The sequence below is a fragment of the Aulonocara stuartgranti genome (assembly GCF_965226115.1).
Source record: "Aulonocara stuartgranti genome assembly, chromosome: 3".
Classification (NCBI taxonomy): domain Eukaryota; kingdom Metazoa; phylum Chordata; class Actinopteri; order Cichliformes; family Cichlidae; genus Aulonocara; species Aulonocara stuartgranti.
In genome coordinates this window covers 80,386,660-80,411,824 of record NC_138941.1, presented here as the reverse complement: position 1 = coordinate 80,411,824, position 25,165 = coordinate 80,386,660, and the positions used below count along the sequence as shown (strand labels likewise).

At 43.8% G+C, this 25,165-nt stretch overlaps 1 protein-coding gene across 1 annotated transcript in view; it reads left to right on the top strand.

Annotated features, from left to right (window-relative positions):
* LOC309702850 (NLR family CARD domain-containing protein 3-like) overlaps positions 1-25,165 on the top strand; it is a gene marked incomplete at its 3' end in the record, with an annotated part of 41,924 nt that overhangs the window by 6,773 nt on the left and 9,986 nt on the right. The window contains exons 3-7 of the mRNA XM_082527472.1: positions 3,274-3,352; positions 3,515-3,743; positions 3,908-5,705; positions 10,653-10,826; positions 12,609-12,782. Of these exons, the coding sequence (XP_082383598.1) occupies positions 3,274-3,352; positions 3,515-3,743; positions 3,908-5,705; positions 10,653-10,826; positions 12,609-12,782 (2,454 nt within the window). The remainder of the gene's footprint in view (positions 1-3,273; positions 3,353-3,514; positions 3,744-3,907; positions 5,706-10,652; positions 10,827-12,608; positions 12,783-25,165) is intronic.

Below are 25,165 nucleotides of genomic sequence, written 5' to 3'. Positions count from 1 at the left end.
GGGTCCAGTGAGTCGGGTAGTGCAGAGCGGATGAAGTCCCTGACCAGCTTCTCGAAGCATTTGCTCACGATGGGGGTCAGGGCTACAGGTCGCCAGTCGTTCAATGAGGAGATGGTGGAGGATTTGGGTACAGGGACGATGGTGGCCATTTTGAAGCAGGCTGGGACTACAGACAGAGAGAGGGAAAGGTTGAAGATGTGTGTGAACACTCCAGCCAGCTGAGCCGCGCATGACTTGAGGACGCGGCCGGGAATCCCGTCCGGACCAGTAGCTTTGCGCGTGTTCACCTTCCTGAAGCACTTCCGCACATCCTCCTCAGACACAGTGTGCGCACTGACGTCATCCGCGGTGCGCACACTGTCCGGACTGTACACCACTTTTGGCTGTAATTAGACACAACAGTTGGGTCCAGGTTATGTTTTTTAAGAAGAGGCTGAACTATAGCTTGTTTAAGGCATGATGGGACACAGCCTGTATCAAGGGACGTATTAATTAATCTCAGGATAAAAGGCCCAACAGTATTAAAAGTGTTTTTAAGCAAGCTTGGGGAGAGACAATCAGAGGGGCAGTGTGATGATCTTAGGTTACGAACTACCACAGTCAAGTGTCACGGCTCGTGGGATGAGCCATGTGGAATTATTAAAGGACCCAAAACGCAAGGAGAGGATGGAAGATATGAGTGAAAGTTGATTTTCAAAGTGGCAGAATGACACGAACAGGAAGAGGGAGCATGAGAGGCAACTGAGGAAACCTAAACTGGGAAAACTAAAGAACAAACCTGAAATGATAACCAAACAGGGTGAAGGACAGAGAGACGCAAACAGATGCAGGGAAACCACTCAGGATGACAGAGGGAACTAACACAGACAAACCAGTAACAAGCAGGAGAACACATAGGGCTTAAATACACACAGCAGTAATCAAGGGATGACAGACAGGAGGGGAACACACCTGGGAGAAATCAGTGCTGACGAGACAGGGGAAACATATTCTGAACACGCTCACATGAGACAAAGACCGTCAGAATAAAACAGGAAACTTACAGACACAGGGAACCAGGCAAGACACTGAACTTAACAGACAGACTCACAAGCAATGACAGTGACACCATGGACAGACAGAGGGAACACAGGCAGGCATAAAACAAATCCCAAACACATAGCAAACCTAAACAAAAGAAAATGACACGTAACGCACACATGCAGCCCGTAGGAGAGCACCAAGTCCAGTGTGTGACATTTTTCATGTGTGGGACCAGTAACCCATTGGGTTAAGTTAAAAGAGTCAATAATATTTAAAAAGACCTTGACCAGAAGTTTAGAGTAACAGCAGACATGGATGTTAAAATAACCAAGGATTAAAAAACGGTCTAATTTAAGAACAATTCCAGCCATTAAATCTGAAAACCTTTTGATAAAATCCTTATTAAACTTGGGAGGACGGTATATGAGGGCACACAACAAAGGCGCAGTAGAGTTCAGGTGTAACTCAAATAGCTGGAGTTCAAAACTAGAAAATGAATACTGCTGTAATGTTTGATGGCAATGAAATCGAGTGTTGAACATGGTGGCTAAGCCTCCCCCCCACCAGAGGACCGAGGGAGGCTGAAGAATGAGTAATTAGGAGGAACCAGTTCCGAAAAAGCTACAGACTCACCCGGTTGACGCCATGTTTCTCTCAGAAACAGAAAGTACAGCTGTTGTGACTTTAGGAAGTCGTTTAATATAAACGAATTGTTTGCTAACGATCTTACATTTAGTAGAGCCATTGGAAGGACGTAGATCCTAGCATCTGATGCTCTGGCTCTGTCAAGCTTGCGAAGATTTTTGTGGTCCACACCGCATCCAGGGGTCCGAGGCCACTTAGGGAAATAAAAAGCTCCAGGGACAACAGGCAGGATCCATCTAGTGATTTACTCTCCTGGTCCCATAGTTCCACGGGAAGCACAGAGAAAAGCCTTGACTTTGATGAGTGTACCAGCCCACTTTCCTTGTTTCCTCGGGCCCTTCTTCCAGGAAGTGGTGTAGGAGTGTCGGTATAGAAGGCCGGAATACGGGGCTCAAAAAGTCGTGGAGGAGGCCCATAATCATCTCCTGTCGCCGTTTGTTTAAGAGCCAGATCATACGATGCTTTAATTTCTAAAAGTAGCTGGCGATTGTACACACGTAGACCAAGGGCATTTTGGGATAATCTAGAAAAGGATAAAGCTAGCGAAAGCCAAAGCAAAGCTAGCAAAGTTGATGGACGCAATGTCGACAGACGCGTCGCAATGTAAAAGTGCACCAGACAAACAAATATTACCTTGTTTTGGAATAAGTTTATTTGAATTCATCTAATAGGATTGCTGATATATGAGGTTGTTCACATAGTGCAAAAAATGAGAGTAGATAACATCAATCTATGTGTGGTTGACAAGTTTCAAATTGTGAAAATTCTCCAGTCATAACAGGTTTAATTTCAATGGTGTTATGAACAGTGACCAAGGTACTCTTCTTACTGATGTCAGTGTCAGGGTCCTGGGTCGGTGACCCAGTGTTTTGTGTTGTCAGTTATTTATAGTTGTTAGGGTTAGGGTTAGGGTAGAGCTAGGTTTCACAATGAGCTCACCCGAGACCCTGGCTGATTGTGACCTACACCCATTTTCACACCTTGGCTGGTGTGATTAGGTAGAGGATCAACAGGGGGTCCATTGTCCCTCTTGGGGGGGTTACTCCCACAGAGCTTAAATCTGGGACTCTCCACCATGTGACCCTAGAACTGAAGAAGCTTCTAGGATAAGAGGTGAAATGTCTTCAAGCAACTTAAAGAAGTTCAGATGCTTTTCTTTCCAAGCTCCTTAGCCTCCTATCTGCTTCTATTTTCTGGAATCAAAAAGACAGACACAAAAACACACCCTGCGAAGCGAAGCCTTGGTTATCTAATATTATTCCACTGTTGATCCTGAGGTCTGGTTCGATGACATCTTGTTTGGACTCTCTGACCCAGAGACTATTTTAACCATTGTCAGTGTATGTGTAAGCATGTTGCAAAACCCTCTGCACTCTACGTTATCTCCCAATATTTCAAATCCAGACAGTAGCGTTGGACAAAGCTTTTAATCCTCAAACACAGAGCGCCAACTCGATTATGAGCACATTTGTATTGTGTTTAAATAAAATCATAATTTTCAACCCTAACACTACAGGGAGTTATCTGAGTCAGTTTGTTTGTCAAAATGCCTTTTTCTTGATATTTATCCTGTGCTTGAGCTAATTCTTCAGGATTCCTCCACAGAGTGGACCAGGAGAGCTCAGAGGTTCCTATTGGTCAGTCTGCCCAGCAGCATCAAACACACCTGGACTCCATATTTATGGTCTGTACATATACAACAACTACTGTTACATCTATTCTGTTCACAGCCATCTCCAAGCTACTCTTTGTAGACCAGTGGATTGTCAGTGTTTCCCATATATATCTGATGTTTGGCTCCATGATTTCAGTCTGATTGGGTCATTCGTAAAGTATTCTGTTCTAGCTGCTTGAGGACAACATCCTCACTTTTGTGAAGAACGAGCTGAAGAGGATCCAGAAGGTTCTGAGTCCAGATTACCCAGAATGCTTAGAGAGTCAGAGGATGTATGAGGAGGTGTTGGAGGGAGAGAATAGAGAGCAGAGGAGGAGCAGCAGAGAGGCATTTGTGAAGATCACACTAAACTTTTTGAGAAGAATGAAGCAGGAGGAGCTGGCTGACCGTCTGCAGAACAGTAAGAGGATTTATCTAAATATTTAAGCTGCTAGTGATAAAGGCAACACTTACTAATATTATAAGAGATGCACCAAACCTCAAAATGATGTATTTGATTAAAATTGTCATGTGCATTTTACAGATCCGTAACTTACATATTGCATTGTTCTTCTTTTGATTCAGAACTCTGTACTACTGTTTGTCAGCAAGACCTTAAATCCACCCTGAAGAAGAAGTTCCAGTGTGTGTTTGAGGGGATCGCTAAAGCAGGAAACCCAACCCTTCTGAATCAGATCTACACAGAGCTCTACATCACAGAGGGAGGGACTGCAGAGGTCAATGATGAACATGAGGTCAGACAGATTGAAGCAGCATCCAGGAAACCAGACAGACCAGAAACAACAATCAGACAAGAAGACATCTTTAAAGACTCACCTGGAAGAGATGAACCAATCAGAACAGTGCTGACAAAGGGAGTGGCTGGCATTGGGAAAACAGTCTTAACACAGAAATACAGCCTGGACTGGGCTGAAGACAAAGCCAACCAGGACATTGAGTTCATATTTCCATTCACTTTCAGAGAGCTGAATGTGCTGAAAGAGGAAAAGTTCAGCTTGGTGGAACTTGTTCATCACTTCTTTACTGAAACCAAAGAAGGAGGAATCTGCAACTTTGAAGACTTCCAGGTTGTGTTCATCTTTGATGGTCTGGATGAGTGTCGACTTCCTCTGGACTTCCACAAAACTACAATCCTAACTGACCCTAGAAAGTCCACCTCAGTGGATGTGCTGCTGATAAACCTCATCAGGGGGAAACTGCTTCCCTCCGCTCGGCTTTGGATAACCACACGACCTGCAGCAGCCAATCAGATCCCTCCTGACTGTATTGACATGGTGACAGAGGTCAGAGGGTTCACTGACCCCCAGAAGGAGGAGTACTTCAGGAAGAGATTCAGAGATAAAAAGCAGTCCAGCAGGATCATCTCCCACATCAAGAAAGCTCGAAGCCTCCACATCATGTGTCACATCCCAGTCTTCTGCTGGATCACTGCTACAGTTCTGGAGGATGTGCTGAAAACCAGAGAGGGAGGACAGCTGCCCAAGACCCTGACTGAGATGTACATCCACTTCTTGGTGGTTCAGGCCAAAGTGAAGAAGGTCAAGTATGATGGAAAAGCTGAGACAGATCCACACTGGAGTCCAGAGAGCAGGAAGATGATGGAGTCTCTGGGAAAATTGGCTTTTGATCAGCTGCAGAAAGGAAACCTGATCTTCTATGAATCAGACCTGACAGAGTGTGGCATCGATATCAGAGCAGCCTCAGTGTACTCAGGAGTGTTCACACAGATCTTTAAAGAGGAGAGAGGACTGTACCAGGACAAGGTGTTCTGCTTCATCCATCTGAGTGTTCAGGAGTTTCTGTCTGCTCTTCATGTCCATCTGACCTTCATCAACTCTGGACTCAATCTGCTGGAAGAACAACAGGCAACCTCCCAGAACTCTGACACAAGAGAATCTGCAGAGAAACTCTTCTACCAGAGTGCTGTGAACAAGGCCTTACAGAGTCCAAATGGACACCTGGACTTGTTCCTTCGCTTCCTCCTGGGTCTTTCACTGCAGACCAATCAGACTCTCTTACGAGGTCTGCTGACACAGACAGGAAGTAGCTCACAGACCAGTCAAGAAACAGTCCAGTACATTAAGAAGAAACTCAGCAAGAATCTCTCTGCAGAGAAAAGCATCAATCTGCTCCACTGTCTGAATGAGCTGAATGATCGTTCTCTAGTGGAGGAGATCCAACAGTCCTTGAGATCAGGAAGTCTCTCCACAGATAAACTGTCCCCTGCTCAGTGGTCAGCTCTGGTCTTCATCTTACTGTCATCAGAAAAAGATCTGAATGTGTTTGACCTGAAGAAATACTCTGCTTCAGAGGAGGCTCTTCTGAGGCTGCTGCCAGTGGTCAAAGCCTCCAACAAAGCTCTGTAAGTAAATATATAATTATCCTTTTTTTAAAACAGCAATAAAGCTTTTAACACAGGTCAACATATTCATATGCATAAAATATTGTCATATGATTTTATTAATGTAGCTGGAACATATTTGTTTTCCTTTGTAATACTTTAAATGATGTAAAATAAAATAAATTCCTGCAGTTTGCAAAATGAAGTTTTACTCTCTAAGACATCAGTACTGAACCCTTAGTTATTGTTAAACACAATCTTATAACATTCAACATAAACTACGTGATAAAAATTGGACCCTTAGTTTTTTTTCAGGACTCACATTTAACCTTCTGGCATCGATGTATGGCAGTATGTCAAAATCATATAACCAGTATGTATTCCAAAATGTATTCCACTACAGATTACAGAATACATGCCCCAAAATGTATTTTGTAACGTATTCCGTTACGTTACTCAATGAGAGTAACGTTTTCTGAATACTTTGGATTACATAATATATTATCATGCCTTTTGCAACTACATGAATGTACTATTGCTGTGTGACTTATTACTATTACTGAAGGTTACTCGCCATACCAATTCCAACTAGATCTTTAAATCTTAATATAAATGAGTAACAGTAGGGTGGACAGGTAAGGCTACACTTTTTGCAGCAATCTTGTATAGAAAACTATTCCGCTATATAAAACAGGTCCGTGGCTCCAAACCGTAGTAAAGGGACCTCTGGCTAATACGTCAGGTTCTGTATCAGGCTCGTAGCCGAAAACTAGCATTACTTTGTTGTCTGCGTCAACTTTGCTAGTGAGAGACAGAGAGAGGTGTTGAAAGTCTGCTCCCAAAGCGCTTTACAATACCACTATTCATTCACTCTCACATTCATACACTTGTGGAGGCAGCTACGGTTGTAGCCACAGCTGCCCTGGGGCAGACTGACAGAAGCGAGGCTGCCATATCGCGCCATTGGCCCCTCTGGCCAACACCAGTAGGCAAGTAGGGTAAAGTGTCTTTCCCAGGGACACAACGACCAGGACAGAGAGCCCAGGGATCGAACCGGCAACCTTCTGGTTACAGATGCGATTCCCAACCCCCTGAGCCACGGTCGCCCACGGTCGTTTTGTCACGTCATTATGTGGGCTGCAAGTATGGGCTGCAAGATTGAGACACAGGTATTAGAGCCTCTTAATGCGTGTTTTGTTTGGGTTTCCACCGGCATGGAATTACCAAAAATAGAGAGGGCATAGCCTAACATATGAAACAGGAAAAGACCACCGTTCAATCCCTTTATTCCAACAAAGTAACTGTATTCTGAATACCACCTTTTTAAACTGTAACTGTAACAGTATTTAGTATTTTTTTTTAAACAAAGAACTTTATTTAACAGTGCACAAAGTAAACAGTGTTAAGGCCAAGAACTGAGCTGGAGCTAAGAGCATAAACTATGAAAGGCTGTAAATAAAGCAAGAACTATGAACATGATCTAGGAAGAAGGAAGTGGCAAATAACATGAACTATGAGGGGACACTATGATGGCTGGGTATGGGAACTTGATGGGGGAAACTGTAGCAGGTCAAAGGCATTGGTTGCAGGTAGAGAGAAGCTGGAGGGAAAGGCGACAGAGGTCTGGGTGAGTCCAAAATTCCAAGTAGAAGCACAGGGTGGCAGGCAGGTGAAAGTGGTGAGTAGCAGAGAGGTTTTACCAACAGCGGCAGTATAAATGAGACCAGCGTCCAGGCAGATCTGACTGGCCTGGATCTGACTGACTGGTGTCAACCAGTTGTGGGCCAGGTCTGACAATGATGGCACTATTTATGCTCCCATTTTCCTATTTTAGTTAGAAGACCCAAATGCCATGTTGCAATACTATACTGCTATGCTAGCCAACATTTCAAATGCAGGTTTGACAGGTTTGTGAGTATACACTTTGGTACACCATGGGCTCATGTGTGGGCCACCTCTGGCAAACCAAAGGGCCATCATTCTTTACGGAGTGTGGGCCATGTGTAAGCACATTGTGTGGGCCAGATCTGCATGTTATTCATTACATTAGCTTGTAACAGTAAGTTCAAGTGTATGTTTTTTTTAATTATAGTTTGAAAAACTAAACCCACTGTGATGCTTCACAGTAAGGAGGTAATGAGCCAAAAATGTAACATACATTCTCCTACAATCTTTGTTGCTGCAGAGGTTTGTGCTATCCATTTAGATGAGGAGTTTCTATTTCTTTTCAGCAACGAGAAACGATTTTATTTATTACTGTTCTTAGGCGGGTTTCCTGAAAGTGGCCTATTAGAAAAATGGAGACTTTATGTAGGTTGGCTTTATATGAGAATGAGTTAAAAATTTAGGTGCATCAAGGGATTGTTTTATACAGTGAAGGTCCAGTATATAACTTTAGAGCTGGTAATGAGAAAATATAGTCCTCCTTAATTTACTATATCTTTAAAAAAAATGTGATTATGGTTTATTAGCAAGAGAATTAATTAGATGGCCAATAGCAATGTATGCCTACGCCACTCGATACTCAACTAATCTACCCCAATTTACTACTTTCCATTTAGATACATAAATATGAATGTGTTATTGACCACATTTAAAGAGTTAACTAGCCTAAGCCTAAGCCCAAGATACTTCATCCCTCTAGGTACCTATTTAAAATTGAATTTTTGAAATTGAATTTTTTTAGGCTAAGCCAAGATATGGAGGACCTACCCGAACTTAATTTTGACCCAGTCCTTCTAAAAATAAAAACAAATAGAGAAAAATGGGGCAAATTAAAAATCTCATTGTGGGGCAAAATAAATATTGTAAAAATGATCATAGCTCCCCAATTTAACTATGTAGTAATGATGTTACCAATTGCGATACCGCCTGGCTTCTTTAAACAGTATGAAGACTTAATAAGCAGTTTCTGTGGGATGGGAAAAGGGCAAGAATCAAGCTAAGTAAATTATATGCTCCTAGAGAGAAGGGTGGTTTAAGTTTACCCGATCCAAGATTATATTCAGTCTCATTCGAGATGGCAAAATTGGTTAATTACTGGGGAAAAAATCAAGCCGGACAAGAATGGCTAAGTATAGAGTCTGAGATTTATACTCCTTTTGATCCAAAATGTATGTTGTCTCAAAGCTGCACTTCAACGAACCCAGTTTTGTTTCATTCTAGCCAGGTTTGGCTCAATATACATAGAATTCTTAAAATATCACCTCATGTGCAGTTTTACTCATCTCTTTGGAACAATCCAACTATTCGTATAGGGAAAAAAATTGTGTTTTGGAAACTGTGGCAGTCTCATGGCATAAATGTTATTAGCGACTTATTTAAAGATGGGAAATTATGTCCTCTAGAAACCTTGTTCAAACATAAAAATTGGAAGGGAAGGAAAATTTCTGGAGATATTTGCAAATTAGACATTGTGTGACGTCGAAGTTCAGAAGGGGACATGAAAATCTTGTTCTAAATTTTATAAATATGCCTCAGGAGCACCACACAGCATCATGCTTTTATAGGTTGGTAAACAATAGTAGAAGTGGGGAATGTTCGAATATTAAAACTTTGCGGCAGAAAGATTTAAATGCATCAATTCCAAATGAAAAATGGATGGGCCTTTTATGTTAAGGAGGTGAGGAGCAAATGCATACAATATAAAATTCTGCATAGATATTATCATACTCCAACAAGATTACATCGTATGAAGCTTATGCCTGACTATCTCTGTTGGAAATGTAAAATTGAGGCCGGGACTTTCCTACATTGTTTTTGGGAATGTTCCCTTATAGCTCCTTTTTGGAAGGAAGTCGTCACACTCTTAAAAGGTTGCTCAGGATTAGAAGTGCCCTTAACTCCTGAATTGTGCTTTTTAGGAAACCGTTCTCATATTCCAAGAATTCATAATAATATTTTTACGGTTGTTATGGTTGGACTGGTAACTGTATCGAGGATTACCCTTAGGCACTGGAAGACTGCAGCACGTCCTGAACTGAAAGACTGGATCAGAGCAATGGCAGAGACTGCTTCCTATGAGTCCATGCTGAATAAACTTAAAAATGATACAGAAGTCAAAGATGAACTTTGGGACTACTTTTGGAGCTATTTGAAGCAAACAGGAAATCATGACCATATTATCGTAATTTGAAGGACTATTAACTGTGACCATCGGTCCAAATGTTACTTAACCGTCAATTTTATTTGCCTAATTCTGCGTTTCTTCTGTTGGAACCCATTGTTACTTACTCCTTTCTTTCTTTTATACTTGTAAGCGCAGGGGTGCACACCAGCATTTTTTTTTCCTTGTGCGCGTTTCTTTTTTGTTTGTTTGTTTGTTTGCTTGTTTTTGTTTTTTCCCCCCTTTTATACAGGTTTAAGTATATGTTGCAAAATCAATAAAAAAACTTTAATGGCAAAAGAAAGAGTTAACTATATCCATTTGCTTCCGCTTATCCTTTTCAGGGTCGCAGGGGGTGCTGGAGCCTATCCCAACTGTCATAGGGCGAGAGGTGGGGTACACCCTGGACAGGTTGCCAGTCTGTCGCAGGGCCAACACACAGGGACAGACAACCATTCGCACTCATATTCACTCGCACATTCGCACATTCCAAATTGCCACACCTAGTGGCAATTTGGATTATCCAATTAACCTATCCCCACAAGCTGCATATCTTTGGATGGTGGGAGGAAGCCGTAGTACCCGGAGAAAACCCAGGCAAGAATGTGGAGAAAACGCAAACTCCACACAGAAAGACCCCGGCCTGGTGGAATTGAACTCAGGACCTTCTTACTGTGCGGCAACAGTGCTAATCACCGTGCCACCGTGCTACCCTAAATATAGTTAACTATAATGGTAGATAATTGAAATAGTTAAAGTTTTTACTATAATGATTTTTCGCATTGAATGGTATTCATTTTTATTTTTTTTGTCTTCTCTAGATTAAGGATTTAAGATGCTCACATTTATCATTGCTTCTTTAGGTTGAACTGGTGTAAACTGTCAAAGAGAAGCTGTGAAGCCCTGTCCTCAGTTTTCTGCTCCCAGTTCTCTAGTCTGAGAGAACTAGACCTGAGTAACAATGACCTGCGTGATTCAGGAATGAAGCTTCTGTCTTTTGGAGTGAAGAGTCTACATTGTACACTGGAAACTCTGAGGTCAGAATTCAGACTTTCCCACAGGTTATCATTTAATATTTGAAGTACATTATTGCATAAACAGTTAATTCAATTCAATTCAATTTTATTTATATAGCGCCAAATCACAACAAAAGTCGCCTCAAGGCGCGTCATAGATACAGAGAGAAACCTAACAATCATATGACCCCCTATGTGCAAGCACTTTGGCGACAGTGTGAAGGAAAAACTCCCTTTTAACAGGAAGAAACCTCCGGCAGAACCAGGCTCAGGGAGGGGCGGCCATCTGCTGCGAACGGTTGGGGAGAGAGAAGGAAGACAGGATAAAAGACATGCTGTGGAAGAGAGACAGAGGTTAATAACAGATATGATTCAATGCAGAGAGGTCTGTTAATACATAGTGAGTGAGAAAGGTGACTGGAAAGGAAAAACTCAATGCATCATGGGAATCCCCCGGCAGCCTATGTCTATTGCAGCATAACTAAGGGAGGATTCAGGGTCACCTGGTCCAGCCCTAACTATATGCTTTAGCAAAACGGAAAGTTTTAAGCCTAATCTTAAAAGTAGAGAAAAGTAGAGATAGTGTCTGTCTTCCAATCCAAACTGGAAGCTGGTTCCACAGAAGAGGGGCCTGAAAACTGAAGGCTCTGCCTCCCATTCTACTTTTAAATACTCTAAATATATACAATATGTACAACAGAATACAATTATACAGTAATATTGAAGCATTAATTAATGACAGGACTTCTTTGAGCAGTTTGTGTGGTAATAGGGTCTAAAGGACATGTTGAAGGTTTGGAGGAAGTAATTATTGAAGTTAACTCAGAAAGATCAATTGAATAAAAGAGTCTAAATGAATAACAATGGTACTAAAGGGAGCTGTAGGTAATATTACATCTGTGAGATGGTTATGGGTAATTTTTTCTCTAACGATTAAAATTTTATTTGCGAAGAAGTTCAAGAACTCATTACTGTGTCTATGAAGGTTTTCAGTCATCCAGGTCATCATAGTCTAAGGAGCTTGGAAAGAAAAACGTCTGGACTTCTTTAGGCTGCTTGAAGATGTTTCAGCTCTCATCCGAGAAACTTCTTCAGTTCTAGGGTAAAATGGTGGGGAGTCCCAGATTTAAACCCCGTGGGAGTATCCCCCCCAAAGAGGGACAAAAGGACCCCCTGATGATCCTCTACCTAATCACATGAGCCATTACTAGTCATTACTAGTTAACATTAAAGGGATGGTTGGCTCAACAGTGCTCTGACCTTTTGTCAGCCTGGCTACAGTGATAACAGTGGGTTGATTATATTCTTAAACTTAGACCTCTCTGCATTGAATCATACTTGTTATTAATCTCTGGCTCTCTTCCACAACATGTCTTTATCCTGTTTTCCTTCTCTCACCCCAAACGGTCGCGGCTGATGTCTGGCATTCCCTGATCCTGATTCTGCTGGAGATTTCTTCCTGTTAGAAGGGAGTTTTTCCTTCCTACTGTCTCCAAGTGGTTGCTCATGGTTTGGGGTCTTATGATTGTTGTTGTTTTTTTATTTGCAGGGTCTACCTTACAATATAAAAAGCCTTGAGGGGACTGTTGTGATTCTGATCTGTATAACTGAAATTGAATTGAACGGAATTATAATGGAATGGATAGTTGGGGCTTTCTCTCTAATATTGTAAGGTGTTACCTGACACTAGACATTTGTCATTCATAAATGAAGCTAAATGAAATTGAATGGGTGGAAATGGAAAGATTTTATTGTATCTGACAAATAGAATATCATTATTCACAGAATTTTGTGTGTCTGCAGTCTGTCAGGCTGTCTGATCACAGAGGGAGGCTGTACTTCTCTGGCCTCAGCTCTGAGCTCAAACCCCTCCCATCTGAGAGAGCTGGACCTGAGCTACAATCATCCTGGGCACTCAGGAATGAAGCTGCTGTCGGCTGGACTGAAAGATCCAGGATGGAGACTGGACACTCTCAGGTATGGAGAGAATGACCGCTAGAGGAGGAAGAGCTGGAAACATTTCCTGTATCTTTCACTCCGTTCCTGTTTGATTCATGGAGATGTGACATGTAAAGATCACAATATGCTTTGAAAAGCCAGTACACAAGTAATGAAACTGAAAACAATGCAATGAGTACATTTACAGACTCATGGAAAGAGTTTGTGCTGGATTTAACATCGGTATCAAGAAACATAGCAGGAATTTACAGCTGGGAAGTTTCCAGGAAACAACAATGGGAAGAGACCACAATCTCATTTCTTGTAAAACAGGACTGAGCTGATAAAGAAATGTTGAGGGGAAAGGGAAGGTGGAAGTTTGGCGAGTATTAGTGGACTACATTTAAGTCTGAAGTTAAACAAGGGTTAGATGATATTAGGACACAGGAAGACATAGATGATATCCAGAGGAAATGAAGAATGAGAGGAAGTTGAAATGCAGCAGAAGAAGTTGTCTCAGTGAGTAGAGGAAGTGTACAGAGGATGATGGTGCCATGATGGGATCAGGAATGTAACACAGAAGTAAGGACGGAAACTGCATTCAGGCAGCTTAAAAGAAAACTAAAATGACTTACTGGCAGGAATACTGCAGTACTTAACCCTCTGGGGTCGCCGGATGCGCAGGCGCGTCAAAATCACATGACCAATTTAAGACGACACAGCTACAAGATGCAGTGCGTCAGTGTCTCAATTTCAACTTGGGTCGAAAGTGCGGACTTCAAACTATATACCAGTTTTTGAATTGTGTCGATGGGCCACGTAAAACCAGAGTTATGATAAAAAATACACGCAATGTTTTTTTCTGAACAAAACAGCGGTGTTTACAGCGGGAAGAATGGTAAAAACAGCGTTTTCTAGAGACAGCGCTAGCAAACACTCTCCGCTTGTGAGTGAAAAAAGAAAAAGAAAAAACACCCTTTGCCTATTGGTGTTAGAGTTTACCATGTCAGCCAATCAAAAAAATGATAAGGCAACATGCGACATTTGGTTGTTTAGGGAGAAGGAGAAGTTTTTAGGAGTGACACCCGCAACGGAAAGCGGGCGAGCGAAAGAAAGAAAGAGAGCGAGTTTTCATATGTGAGACATTAGTGACGTTTAGCATGTTTGGAGGCTGTAGTTAGTGTGTTGTGTAGTTATTGTTTTGTATTGTGTGTCAGTTAGACTGCTAAATTTCTTGTTTGCTCTAAAAAAGCCGTCAAAGGCAGATTCCAGTGTAAACGCTGTTCCCTTATGGAAAACTGGACTGATGCACCCCCTGCTGTCAGACCTGCAGGGTTTAGGCCTGTGCTGTTCTCCTCTGTCTTATACTGAACACAAACTACATTTTTTGGACTTGCACAAATAATTTGTGTGCCTTCTTATTTGATGTAGCACACCTGATTGTTCTGTAAATAGATTTAAATGGTTATATAAAAAACGCCTGAAGCCTTGGCTGCATTTTTAGGTAAATGGTACCATATAACTTTGCTGTTTGCTAAACATGTGCATAATTTTTTAGAAATGTACAATTTCAATTTGCACTTCAGGTTATGAAAATGGTTCGTTAAACATGTTTGTCGGTTTTACAGTAAAAAATATAACTTTTTTCTACACAGATTTTGAATTTTTTGTCTGAATTTAGATCAACTGGGCTAATATAGTATACCAAAATGAAAAAATAACTCAAATTCAATCAATCAATCAATCAATCAAGGCTTTATTCGCCACGTGCAGGTTGCCCTGCAGTGAAAAAGGACCCCCCCCCCCCCCCCCCCACCGATCTAACACAGACATCACATGGGGATACAGGTCGGCGATCGGTAGCGTTACAGAAAAAAAAAACACTGAAATATACAGTACAATGGGAAAGTACAAGAGGAAAAAAAGAGACCTCTACTCATGCTGGGCTCCTGGGAGGACAGCATGAGAACAGGAAACAAAAAAAACTCCTCTGCACAAAAAAAAGCACATAAATGTCCACAGCACAACATTATGGAACACGTGACAAGCCACAGGGTTGGGTGGGGGGTGAGGAGTAATCCGAAGCAAACACAGCAGCCATCCTGCCCAGCGCTACCATTCCAGCGGGGGCTCAGACCCGGCGTGTTCACAGGAGGGAATAAGCATTGAAGGCATTTGGAAAGGGAGGGGGGATGAGTGTGTGCATATCAGTGTATATGTATGTGTGTGCATGTCCAGAGTTCAGCTGAGACAATGTCCTTCGCCCTGCTAGGCTAAGTAAACAGTCTTCCAGCCAACCCAGGTGGCCTTGCATGGGATGGGAAGTGTTAAGGTTCAAATATTGAGGAAGGAGAGTACAAACAACCATGGTCTAGAAGAGCTTGGTCAAACAATTGATTTTAATGAAATACACGCATAGGAAGACCAGCTCCGTTCGCAGACAGGGCTGATCTCCGACTTAATTAAAGCATAAACAGATCACTTCCAAAAAAAAAAAAAAAAAAAAAAAGCATAAACAGATATTTTATACCATCAGGGCTTGAATTTAATGATGCCCCCTCATGCGTCATCAGATACAATATATGCATACGTCAATTCAAAACCACAATGACTTTTAACACAGTTTGAAAAGGAACATTGTCTCTATCTTCATGGCAGGTATTTCCTGTCAGCCTTTGGACTTCCACTTCTCGTCTAGAACACCAGACACACATCCTGCAAGAAACTGTTCCTCTTTTTGCAGAGACAACAAGAAATTGTTCCTCTTTCGCAGTTGCGAGCAAACATAACTAACCTCTCACCTATAAGTGATTCTCTCTAACTGAGTGTGTGTGTGTGTGTGTGTGTGTGTGTGTATATGTCGTCCTCAAATGCTCTCTCATCTCACCCATTGCACTTCTGACATTTCGCCAGAACAGAGGCTCATCCTTACATGTAATCCTCAGAATAACCTGCACTTAGACTCTGCTTTCAGTTTCAGTTCTGCAAAAGGCACACTCTGCAAACCTGCAATTTCCTGTCAGCCTGTGGCTTTAGTCTTTCTGAAAGACACACACTGTTTAAACATCTGAATGCAATATCAGTACTGTAGATTATATTATTAATCTGGACAATAGCAGTAAAATAATTTCCCTGATCTCCACAGAAGGAACAGACTAAACACAGTCGTTATCAGGGTGTTTTTGTTCGGCTCCAGCCTTGTAACCGCAGCTGGCGCCGAGAGGGTATCCGCATGAAGTGATGGTGCTTTTTACTTTAGTGCGAACAGCTCATATGAATTTCAAAGCAGTTCTACAGTCCAACACTGGTCTCTCAATCTCCCGTTGTAGAGCTGCGAGCTTTGCCATACTTGCGTTCTGTTATGTTGTCATTCTTGTGTTTAAAGGCAAGGGCAAGGCAAGGCAAGGCAAATTTATTTGTATAGCACAATTCAACAACAAGGTGATTCAAAGTGCTTTACAGAGACATTAGAAAGAAAAACAGATAAAAGGCATGATTTAAAATTGATTAAAACAAGCAAGCAAACAAACTAACTAATTAACAAACAAACTGCCACCAGAAGTTCTTAGGTGGCTGCCTCAAAACTGTTTTGCATGCTCCTGTGTCGCATACTGTTGTTGGGGCGACAGTTGAGGCTCATCAGCGTCGTGTTTCTGGCACAGGTTGTGTTATTCACACCTGTTCGCGCGATCCGAACCCTTATCGTAAGGGGAGCTACCAGTCCCTCTGCAGACGAGCTACTTTCCATTTTAAATTCCCTGAATTTAAAATACTCTCTAGACCCAGTCTAGGTTGTGTTATTCACACCTGTTCGCGCAATCCGAACCCTTACCGTAAGGGGAGCTACCAGTCCCTCTGCAGACGAGCTACTTTCCATTTTAAATTCCCTGAATTTAAAATACTCTCTAGACCCAGTCTAGGTTGTGTTATTCACACCTGTTCGCGCAATCCGAACCCTTACCGTAAGGGGAGCTACCAGTCCCTCTGTGGACGAGCTATTTTCTATTTTAAATTCCCTGAATTTTAAATACTCTCTAGACCCAGTCTAGACCCAGCTGGGGAGCTACCCAGAGCTCTAAACCCACAAAAGGGGAGCTACCAGTCCTTCTGCGGACGAGCTACTTTCTATTTTGGCTGTAGCTCAGGTGGCAGAGCAGGTCAGCCACTAATGGGTTCGATCCCAGGCTGCCTCCTGGCTGCATGCCAAATATCCTTGGGCAAGATACTAACCCCATGTTTGCCTACTGGTGGTGGTCAGAGGACCCGGTGGCGCCAGTGTCCGGCAGCCTCGCCTCTGTCAGTGCGCCCCAGGGCAGCTGTGGCTACAATGTAGCTTGCCATCGCCTGTGTGTGAATGGGTGAATGACTGAATGTAGTGTAAAGCGCTTTGGGGTCCTATGGACTAGAAAAGCGCTATACAAATGCAGGCCATTTTACCATATTTTAAATTCCCTGAATTTAAAATACTCTCTAGACCCAGTCTAGACCCAGCTGGGGAGCTACCCAGAGCTCTACAACAAACAAACAAAACAGTATATAAAATCAAAACAGATAAAATCAGAACAGTCAAAGTGCTTTACAGAGACAGAAACAAAAACAAATAAAAAGCATGATTTAAAATTGATTAAAACAAGCAAATAAACAAACTAACTAATTAACAAACAAACAAACAAACAAACAAAACAGTATATAAAATCAAAACAGATAAAATCAGAACAGTAGATAAAATCAGTAGTTAATGTAAGTTTTGAAATTTAAGCTTAAAAGTGTGGATTTGGTGCTTTATTCAAATGCAGCTGAGAATAGGTGAGTCTTCAACCTGGATTTAAATAAACTGAGTGTTTCAGCTGATCTGAGGTTTTCTGGGAGTTTGTTCCAGATATAAGGAGCATAAAAGCTGAATGCAGCTTCTCCGTGTCTGGTTCTGACTCTGGGAACTGATAAAAGACCTGAGAAGTAAAGAGCCGATTCTGAGAAGTCACGACAGTGTCACGACAGTGTGCCTCCCCGAGATGGTATCCGATTTGCGCTCAGAGATGTTATTCCGAGCTAGCCCTTCCAAGATGTAATCCAGTATGCATTCAGAGATCTTATTCTGAATATTCACAGTAGCCGTAGCCTCTCCAAGATCTTATCCGTGCTGCACTCAATGAGCCCAATTTGAGAAACTCACGCCTCTTCCCATCGTTTCAATCCCAGCGGGCAGCCTTGTGGAGGTTTGAACAGCCGGCTCCGCTTTCTTAATTCTTCGATAAGTCAGGGCCAAGCCAGCTCCGATCAGCCAGAACCCTGTTACCATGGTTCCGAATAGGTAGATATCTTCAGCACTCAGGCTCACCCAAGCCCAAACTTCTCGTTGAGAAAGGGGTGTCAATTGCATGTAGAGACCAGGCAGAAGCTGAAACAGGAAGCTCCAACCCGGAGGGCGGTGCACTGTTGGACGGACCAATCGGAGTCTGCGCTGCGGGACTGTTTTGATCACGTGGACTGGGAAATGTTTCACGTAGCCGCAAAAGACATTGATGAATACACAGACTCAGTCTGTGGATTTATCAGGAAATGCGTGGAAGATGTCGTCCCATCCAGAACAGTTAAATCCTTCCCAAATCAAAAACCCTGGATTAACGGAGATGTTCGCGCGGCACTGGCGGCACGGAACACCGCCTTTGCCTCCGCGAACACATCGGACTACAAACACGCACATTACCAACTCCGGAAGATGATCAAAGCAGCCAAACGTGAGTACAGGGACAGGGTGGAGCAACAGTTTGACAACCCTCGGAGTATGTGGCAGGGACTAAACACGATCACAGACTTTAGAGGGAAAACCAGCACACCGCAGACCACGGCCTCTCTGTGTGAGGATCTAAACGTATTCTACGCTAGATTCGACACAGCGAACACCATGAGACCGGACAGTGTGCGCACCGCGGATGACGTCAGTGCGCACACTGTGTCTGAGGAGGATGCGCGGAAGTGCTTCAGGAAGGTGAACGCGCGCAAAGCTACTGGTCCGGACGGGATTCCCGGCCGCGTCCTCAAGTCATGCGCGGCTCAGCTGGCTGGAGTGTTCACGCACATCTTCAACCTTTCCCTCTCTCTGTCTGTAGTCCCAGCCTGCTTCAAAATGGCCACCATCGTCCCTGTACCCAAATCCTCCACCATCTCCTCATTGAACGACTGGCGACCTGTAGCCCTGACCCCCATCGTGAGCAAATGCTTCGAGAAGCTGGTCAGGGACTTCATCCGCTCTGCACTACCCGACTCACTGGACCCTCTACAGTTCGCATACCGCCACAACAGGTCCACTGATGATGCCATAGCCCTGACACTACATACTGCCCTGTCACACCTGGAGAAGAGAGACAAGTATGTGAGAATGCTGTTTGTAGATTACAGCTCAGCATTCAATACCATTGTTCCCTCGAAGCTGGACAGGAAACTGCAGGATCTAGGACTGAGCAGCTCCCTCTGCAGCTGGATCCTTAGCTTCCTGTCTGACAGACGCCAAGTGGTCAGACTGGGCAGCATCACCTCATCCCCCATCACACTGAACACTGGTGCTCCACAGGGGTGTGTACTGAGCCCTCTCCTGTACTCACTCTACGCCTACGACTGCACAGCCACTAACAACTCCAACATCATTGTGAAGTTTGCGGACGACACTACAGTGGTGGGTCTTATCACCAACGGTGATGAGACGGCTTACAGGGAGGAGGTCAGCGCCCTGACCCACTGGTGTCAAGACAACCATCTCACCCTCAACGTTGCAAAGACAAAGGAGTTGATAGTGGACTTCCGGAGGTGCAGAGAAGTACACACCCCCATCACCATCAACGGAGCTGCTGTGGAGAGAGTGAGCAGCTTCCGGTTCCTTGGAGTACATCTGGCTGAGGATCTTACGTGGTCAGTACACACAAACAAAACAGTGAAGAAGGCGCAGCAGCGCCTCTTCTTTCTCAGGAGACTGAAAAGTTTCGGCATGAGCCCCCGCATCCTCAGGACCTTCTATCACTGTGCCATTGAGAGCATCCTCACTGGATGCATCACCACCTGGTATGGCAACAGCACCGCCTACAACTGCAAAGCTCTCCAGCGAGTAGTGCGGTGCTCTGAACGGATAATTGGAGGTGAGCTTCCCTCCCTCCAAGACATCTACAGGAAGCGGTGCCTGAGGAAAGCGGGGAGGATCATCAAGGACTCCAGTCACCCCAGCCATAAACTGTTCAGACTGCTTCCATCAGGAAGGAGGTTCTGCAGCATCCGGTCCCGTACCAGCAGACTGAGAGACAGCTTTTTCCATCAGGCCATCAGACTGCTGAACACTTCATAGACACCTCAGCTTCACTACGGGAACTGCAACACTATGCACTCCACACACTGTATATAAATGCCACTTGTTTTGCACATATCCAACTCTGTATATTTTTATATATTTTATTTATTATTATTATTATTATTTTTTTACTATTTAATTTGTAAAATTGTGTATACACACACACACACACACACGTAGGATAATATTTAGTATACACATCCAGAAATGCATACACTATTATATATTGTACATATATTTATTAGTTTCAGATGTAGCCATTCTTGTATTTTGCTCGTTTGTGTTGTTGTGTTTGTCTGTTGCTTGTGGGGCTCGCACACAAGAATTTCACTCGCATGTGCTGTGCCAGTGTGCCTGCACATGCGATGTGACAATAAAAGTGATTTGATTTGATTTGATTTGATCCAATCCATAATTCCTCTTTTAGGTTTTAGAGAACAGACTGTGAGAGAGTGTTCCAGGGAAAAGTAATTAAAAAAAAACACGAGACTAGACAAGGACATTAGAGGCTAAGCAGGGAAGCTGAGGGAGAGGAGGAGAGGAGAAAAGTGCGACCGCCTTCGTCAAGAGCAAGAGCAGAGTATTTCAGATATTTGAGGTTGTGCTGAAAATAATGATACCAAACAAGGCAGAAAAACATATTTTAAAGGTGAAATATAGAGGTCAATATAGAGGTAAAAATCAAAAGCAGTCAAAAATGGCCAATTATACCCTGAACCCCAGAGGGTTAAGAAGAACTACCCCACTTCAGAATGTGTGATGTACAGTTAAGAACATGAATGGAGACAGGAAACAACACCAGTATCCAGTATTAGGAGACCGTTCTCATTCCCGATGCGTAACATACTGATCTGTCAGGTCCCGAAGCATCCCATGGGAACGCAAAAGATAACCTTCTGCATCCTTATGATAAGCTGCGAATTGTGGATGGAATTAAATAGAATGACACTTCTGGTGGTAAAACACACATTCCAGCCATGTATTCCATCCCTAATCCTATGGTTTAGGTCCCGGATGGCTTGGGGATAGAAGATCCTCTTGAGTCTCTCTGTCCTTGCCCGGATAATGGGGAACCTTCTACCAGATTGCAGAAGTTGGAACAGTTTGTTGCCAGGATGGGTTCTTCAGTACCTGCGCTGCTCTAGTCCGGCATCTCCTGGTGTAGGTATCCTGAAGCGGGGGGAGAGCAACCCTGCAGCAGCGTTCTGCTGTATGGATCACTCTCTGAAGAGGTTTTTGGTCCTTAACACAGCTGTTCCCAAACCAGGATGTAGTAGTAGTAGTAGTAGTATTTATTTATTGTCATTGTCAAGAACAATGAAATTGCGTTTGGGGCTTCCATACAACCCAAAAAAAGAAAAAAATAATAAATACCCCTTAAAACCCAAGTGTACATATTTAACCCAGTGTGACTCCAATGCAATAAGACAATCCTTAGCAATAATGTTCGTAGAAATTCAGACAAAGACCTGAGAAACATGACAAAATACAACAATGCAACCCATTCAATATTATTGTACTGTGAGATATGATATCAGATATGATAGTTATCTATTTAAGAAAGAGGGGGGGGGGGGGGGGCAGGAGGGGGAAGAGAATAAAGATATGATGCACCAATGCAGACCAGTTCATTGCTATTAAGAAGTTGGATATGGTTATTGTCTGTGAGAGGGGGGCAGAGAGTTCAGGAGCCTCACAGCCTGTGGATACAGGCTGTTGGCCAGTCTGGATGTTCTGGCCTGTATAGACCTGTACCTTCTCCCTGAGGGCAGCAGATGGAAAAGGTGGCGCGCAGGGTGATGTTGGTCCCGCAGGATACTGTGCACCCTCCTCAGACAGCGAGTGGGGAAGATATTACTGATCTCTGGCAGACTTGTTCCAATAATTCTGCCAGCTTCTTTCACCACCCGCTGGAGTGCTTGCTGATCGGCCTTGGTGCAGCTGGGGAACCACACTAGAAATCCATACGTCAGAACGCTGCTGATGGCACAGTTGTAGAAGTTCAACATCAGAGATCTGGGAATGTGTGCGCTCCGCAGTCTCCTCAGGTAGTAGAGGCGCTGTTGGGCCTTCCGTGCAACTGAGGTGATATGGTTGCCCCAGGACAGGTCCTCGGTCACAGTTACCCCCAAGAATTTAAAACTGCTCACCCTCTCCACCGCCTCACTGCCAATGAAGGGAGGCAGATGGTTGTTATGACCCTGATGTGATGTTCTGTGTGAGGATGCTTTCCACAGCGCCTGTATAGAAAATCCTAACCCCAACCATAACCTTATCCCTAACATTAACCACAACCTTAATCGTGTTAGAAAATGTTTTCCAAAGCGATCCACAAATAAATAAATAAATATACATGCATAGATTCAGTCCAAATGGTTCTCATGTTTCCTCCTGTTTCTGAACACGTAACACAGAGATGTTTTGGGTGGCCGACAGCGTAACATACTGACAATTTGTCACATATATGTTATCGCATAATATGTTACGTTTTGAGAACATGTTGGTATTAGTAAGTCAAGGAGCAATAGGAAGTATGGATTAGGAAAATTAAGAAATGCTGGTTAAAGAATTTTGCTCAAATCCACAGCGGAAATAATTGAAATGATAAAGGTAGATGCAAATGAGAGCAAAGAGGAATCGCATTGAAATGTAAAATCAGAAAAACACTGGAGAGGAGCATAGTTCTAATGTTTAGGTTCCAATCTGTGAATTCAAAGAAGCTCATAAATGCATAAAAATGACTTCCCTTGGGAAGCGCCAGTTGTGTTAGATCATGATGTAGCAGTTAGAGGAAGGACTGATTGCTCCACTTCTCTTCTACAATACAATATGGCAAGTAGCTAGAGAAAGGGAATAATGGCAGGGATAAAATAAAAGCAGAGGAATAATGATTTACAATAACTGAGGTGAAATAAAAGCATTTATAATAAATTTAATTTCATTATGAGAAATAAAATATTTAAGACAGGCAGTGCTTTGCAGATAAAAAAAAAAGAGTTTATAGAAGACAGAAGGTGCATATCAAAGCTGAACCTGATCAAAAGTAACAACAGATTTCTCAAAGTGGGAAACTGAAGACTCCTCAGCAAATCGCAAACTTATTGTGGTGGAGGGGTTTGAGTGCCCTAGGGATCCCAGGGGCTATGTTGTCTGGGGGCTTTTGCCCCCTGGTAGGGTCTCCCATGGCAAATTGGTCCTGGGTGAGGGATCAGACAAAGAGCGATTCAGAATCAGAATCAGAATCAGAATCAGAATGGGGTTTATTGCCAAATGTTGAGCAGGTTTACAACATTAGGAAATTGCTGCGGTGCTTCAGTGCAAACATAGTGTCATAAATAGCACTTAAATAGACATGAAAAAAAAAAATAAAAGTAAGAATAAGAATTAAAAGTGCTATGTAGAAAGATATGTGCATGAGATATACATGAGATATATACATGAGAATAAGAATTAAGAGTGCTACGTAGAAAGATATATACATGAGTGCAGGTGGTGATCAGTGCCAAACATGAAATGATGCAGTGACACAGCGTAGGGTCATGTGTTAGTGGTGGGAACAGTCATATGGTTATTGTTCATGTGTCCAACAGCAGAGGGGAAGAAACTGTTCTTATGGCGAGAGGTTCTGGTGCGAATGGACCGGAGCCTCCTGCCTGAGGGGAGCAGGTCAAACAGACTGTGTCCAGGGTGAGAAGGGTCAGCTGAGATCCGGGCTGCACGCCGCAATGTCCTGGAGGTGTACAGGTCCTGCAGAGATGGGAGTCTGCAGCCAATCACCTTCTCAGCAGAGCGCACAACACGCTGCAGTCTCTGTTTGTCCCTGATAGTGGCTCCAGCGTACCACACGGTGATGGAGGAGGTGAGGATGGACTCGATGATTGCAGTGTAGAACTGCATCATCGTCCGTGTTGGCAGGTTGAATTTCTTAAGCTGCCTCAGGAAGTACATCCTCTGCTGGGCTTTCTTGATGACGGAGGTGATGGTGGGCTCCCACTTCAGGTCCTGGGTGATGGTGGTACCCAGGAAGCGGAATGAGTCCACAGAGGTGATGGGGGTGTCGGTCAGGATGATGGGGGGGAGTGGGGCTGTGTGCTTCCTGAAGAACAATCCTATGACAAGACCATCAAGGGACAGTTCACCCTGCCTGGGATAGCGTTACTGGGTCCCTGTCCTAGAGCCTGGCCCGGGGAGGGTGCCCGAGGGTGAGCGTCTGGTGGCGTGTCCATGGGGTCAGTGGGGTCCGGCCGGTCACAGCCCGAAAAAGGGACATGGGCCCATCTTCCTGCAGGCCCACCACCCGCAGGAGGCACCGTAGGGGTCAGGTGCAATGTGAGCCGGGCGGCAGCCAGGAGCAGACGTCCTGGCAGACCAATCCCCGACTACCGAGACTGGCAATTGGGACTTGGAATGTCACCTCTCTGGTGGGGAAGGAGCCTGAGTTAGTGCATGAGGTTGAGAGGTACCGGCTAGATAGAGTCGGGCTCACCTCAACGCATGGCTTGGGCTCTGAAACCAGCCTCTTGGAGAGTGGCTGGACTCTGTCGCAATCTGGAGTTGCTCCTCGTGACAGGCGGTGGGCTGGGGTGGGTATCTTGGTATCCCCTCGGCTTGCTGCTGGTATGTTGGGGTTTCTCCCATAGGAAAGAGATGGTTTGTTCCCTTTGCCTTCGGGTCAGGAAAAGGGTCCTGACCATCATCTGTGCTTTTGCGCCGAGTGGCGGTTCAGAGTACCCAGCCTTCTTGGAGTCCCTGGGTGGGGTACTGGAGGATGCTCCTCCTGGGCACTCTGTTGTCCTACTGGGAGACTTCAATGCTCACATAGGCAATGACAGCGAGACCTGGAAGGGCGTGACTGGGAGGAACGGCCTTCCGGATCTGAACCCGTGCTGTGTTTTGTAATTGGACTTCTGTGCAAACTACAGTTTGGCCATAAGGAACACCATGTTCGAACATAAGAGTGTCCATAAGTGTACATGGCACCAGGACACTCTAGGCCACAGGTTGATGATCGACTTTGTAATCGTATCACCAGACCTGAGGCCATATGTTTTGGACACTCGGGTAAGAAGAGGGGCTGAGCTGTCAA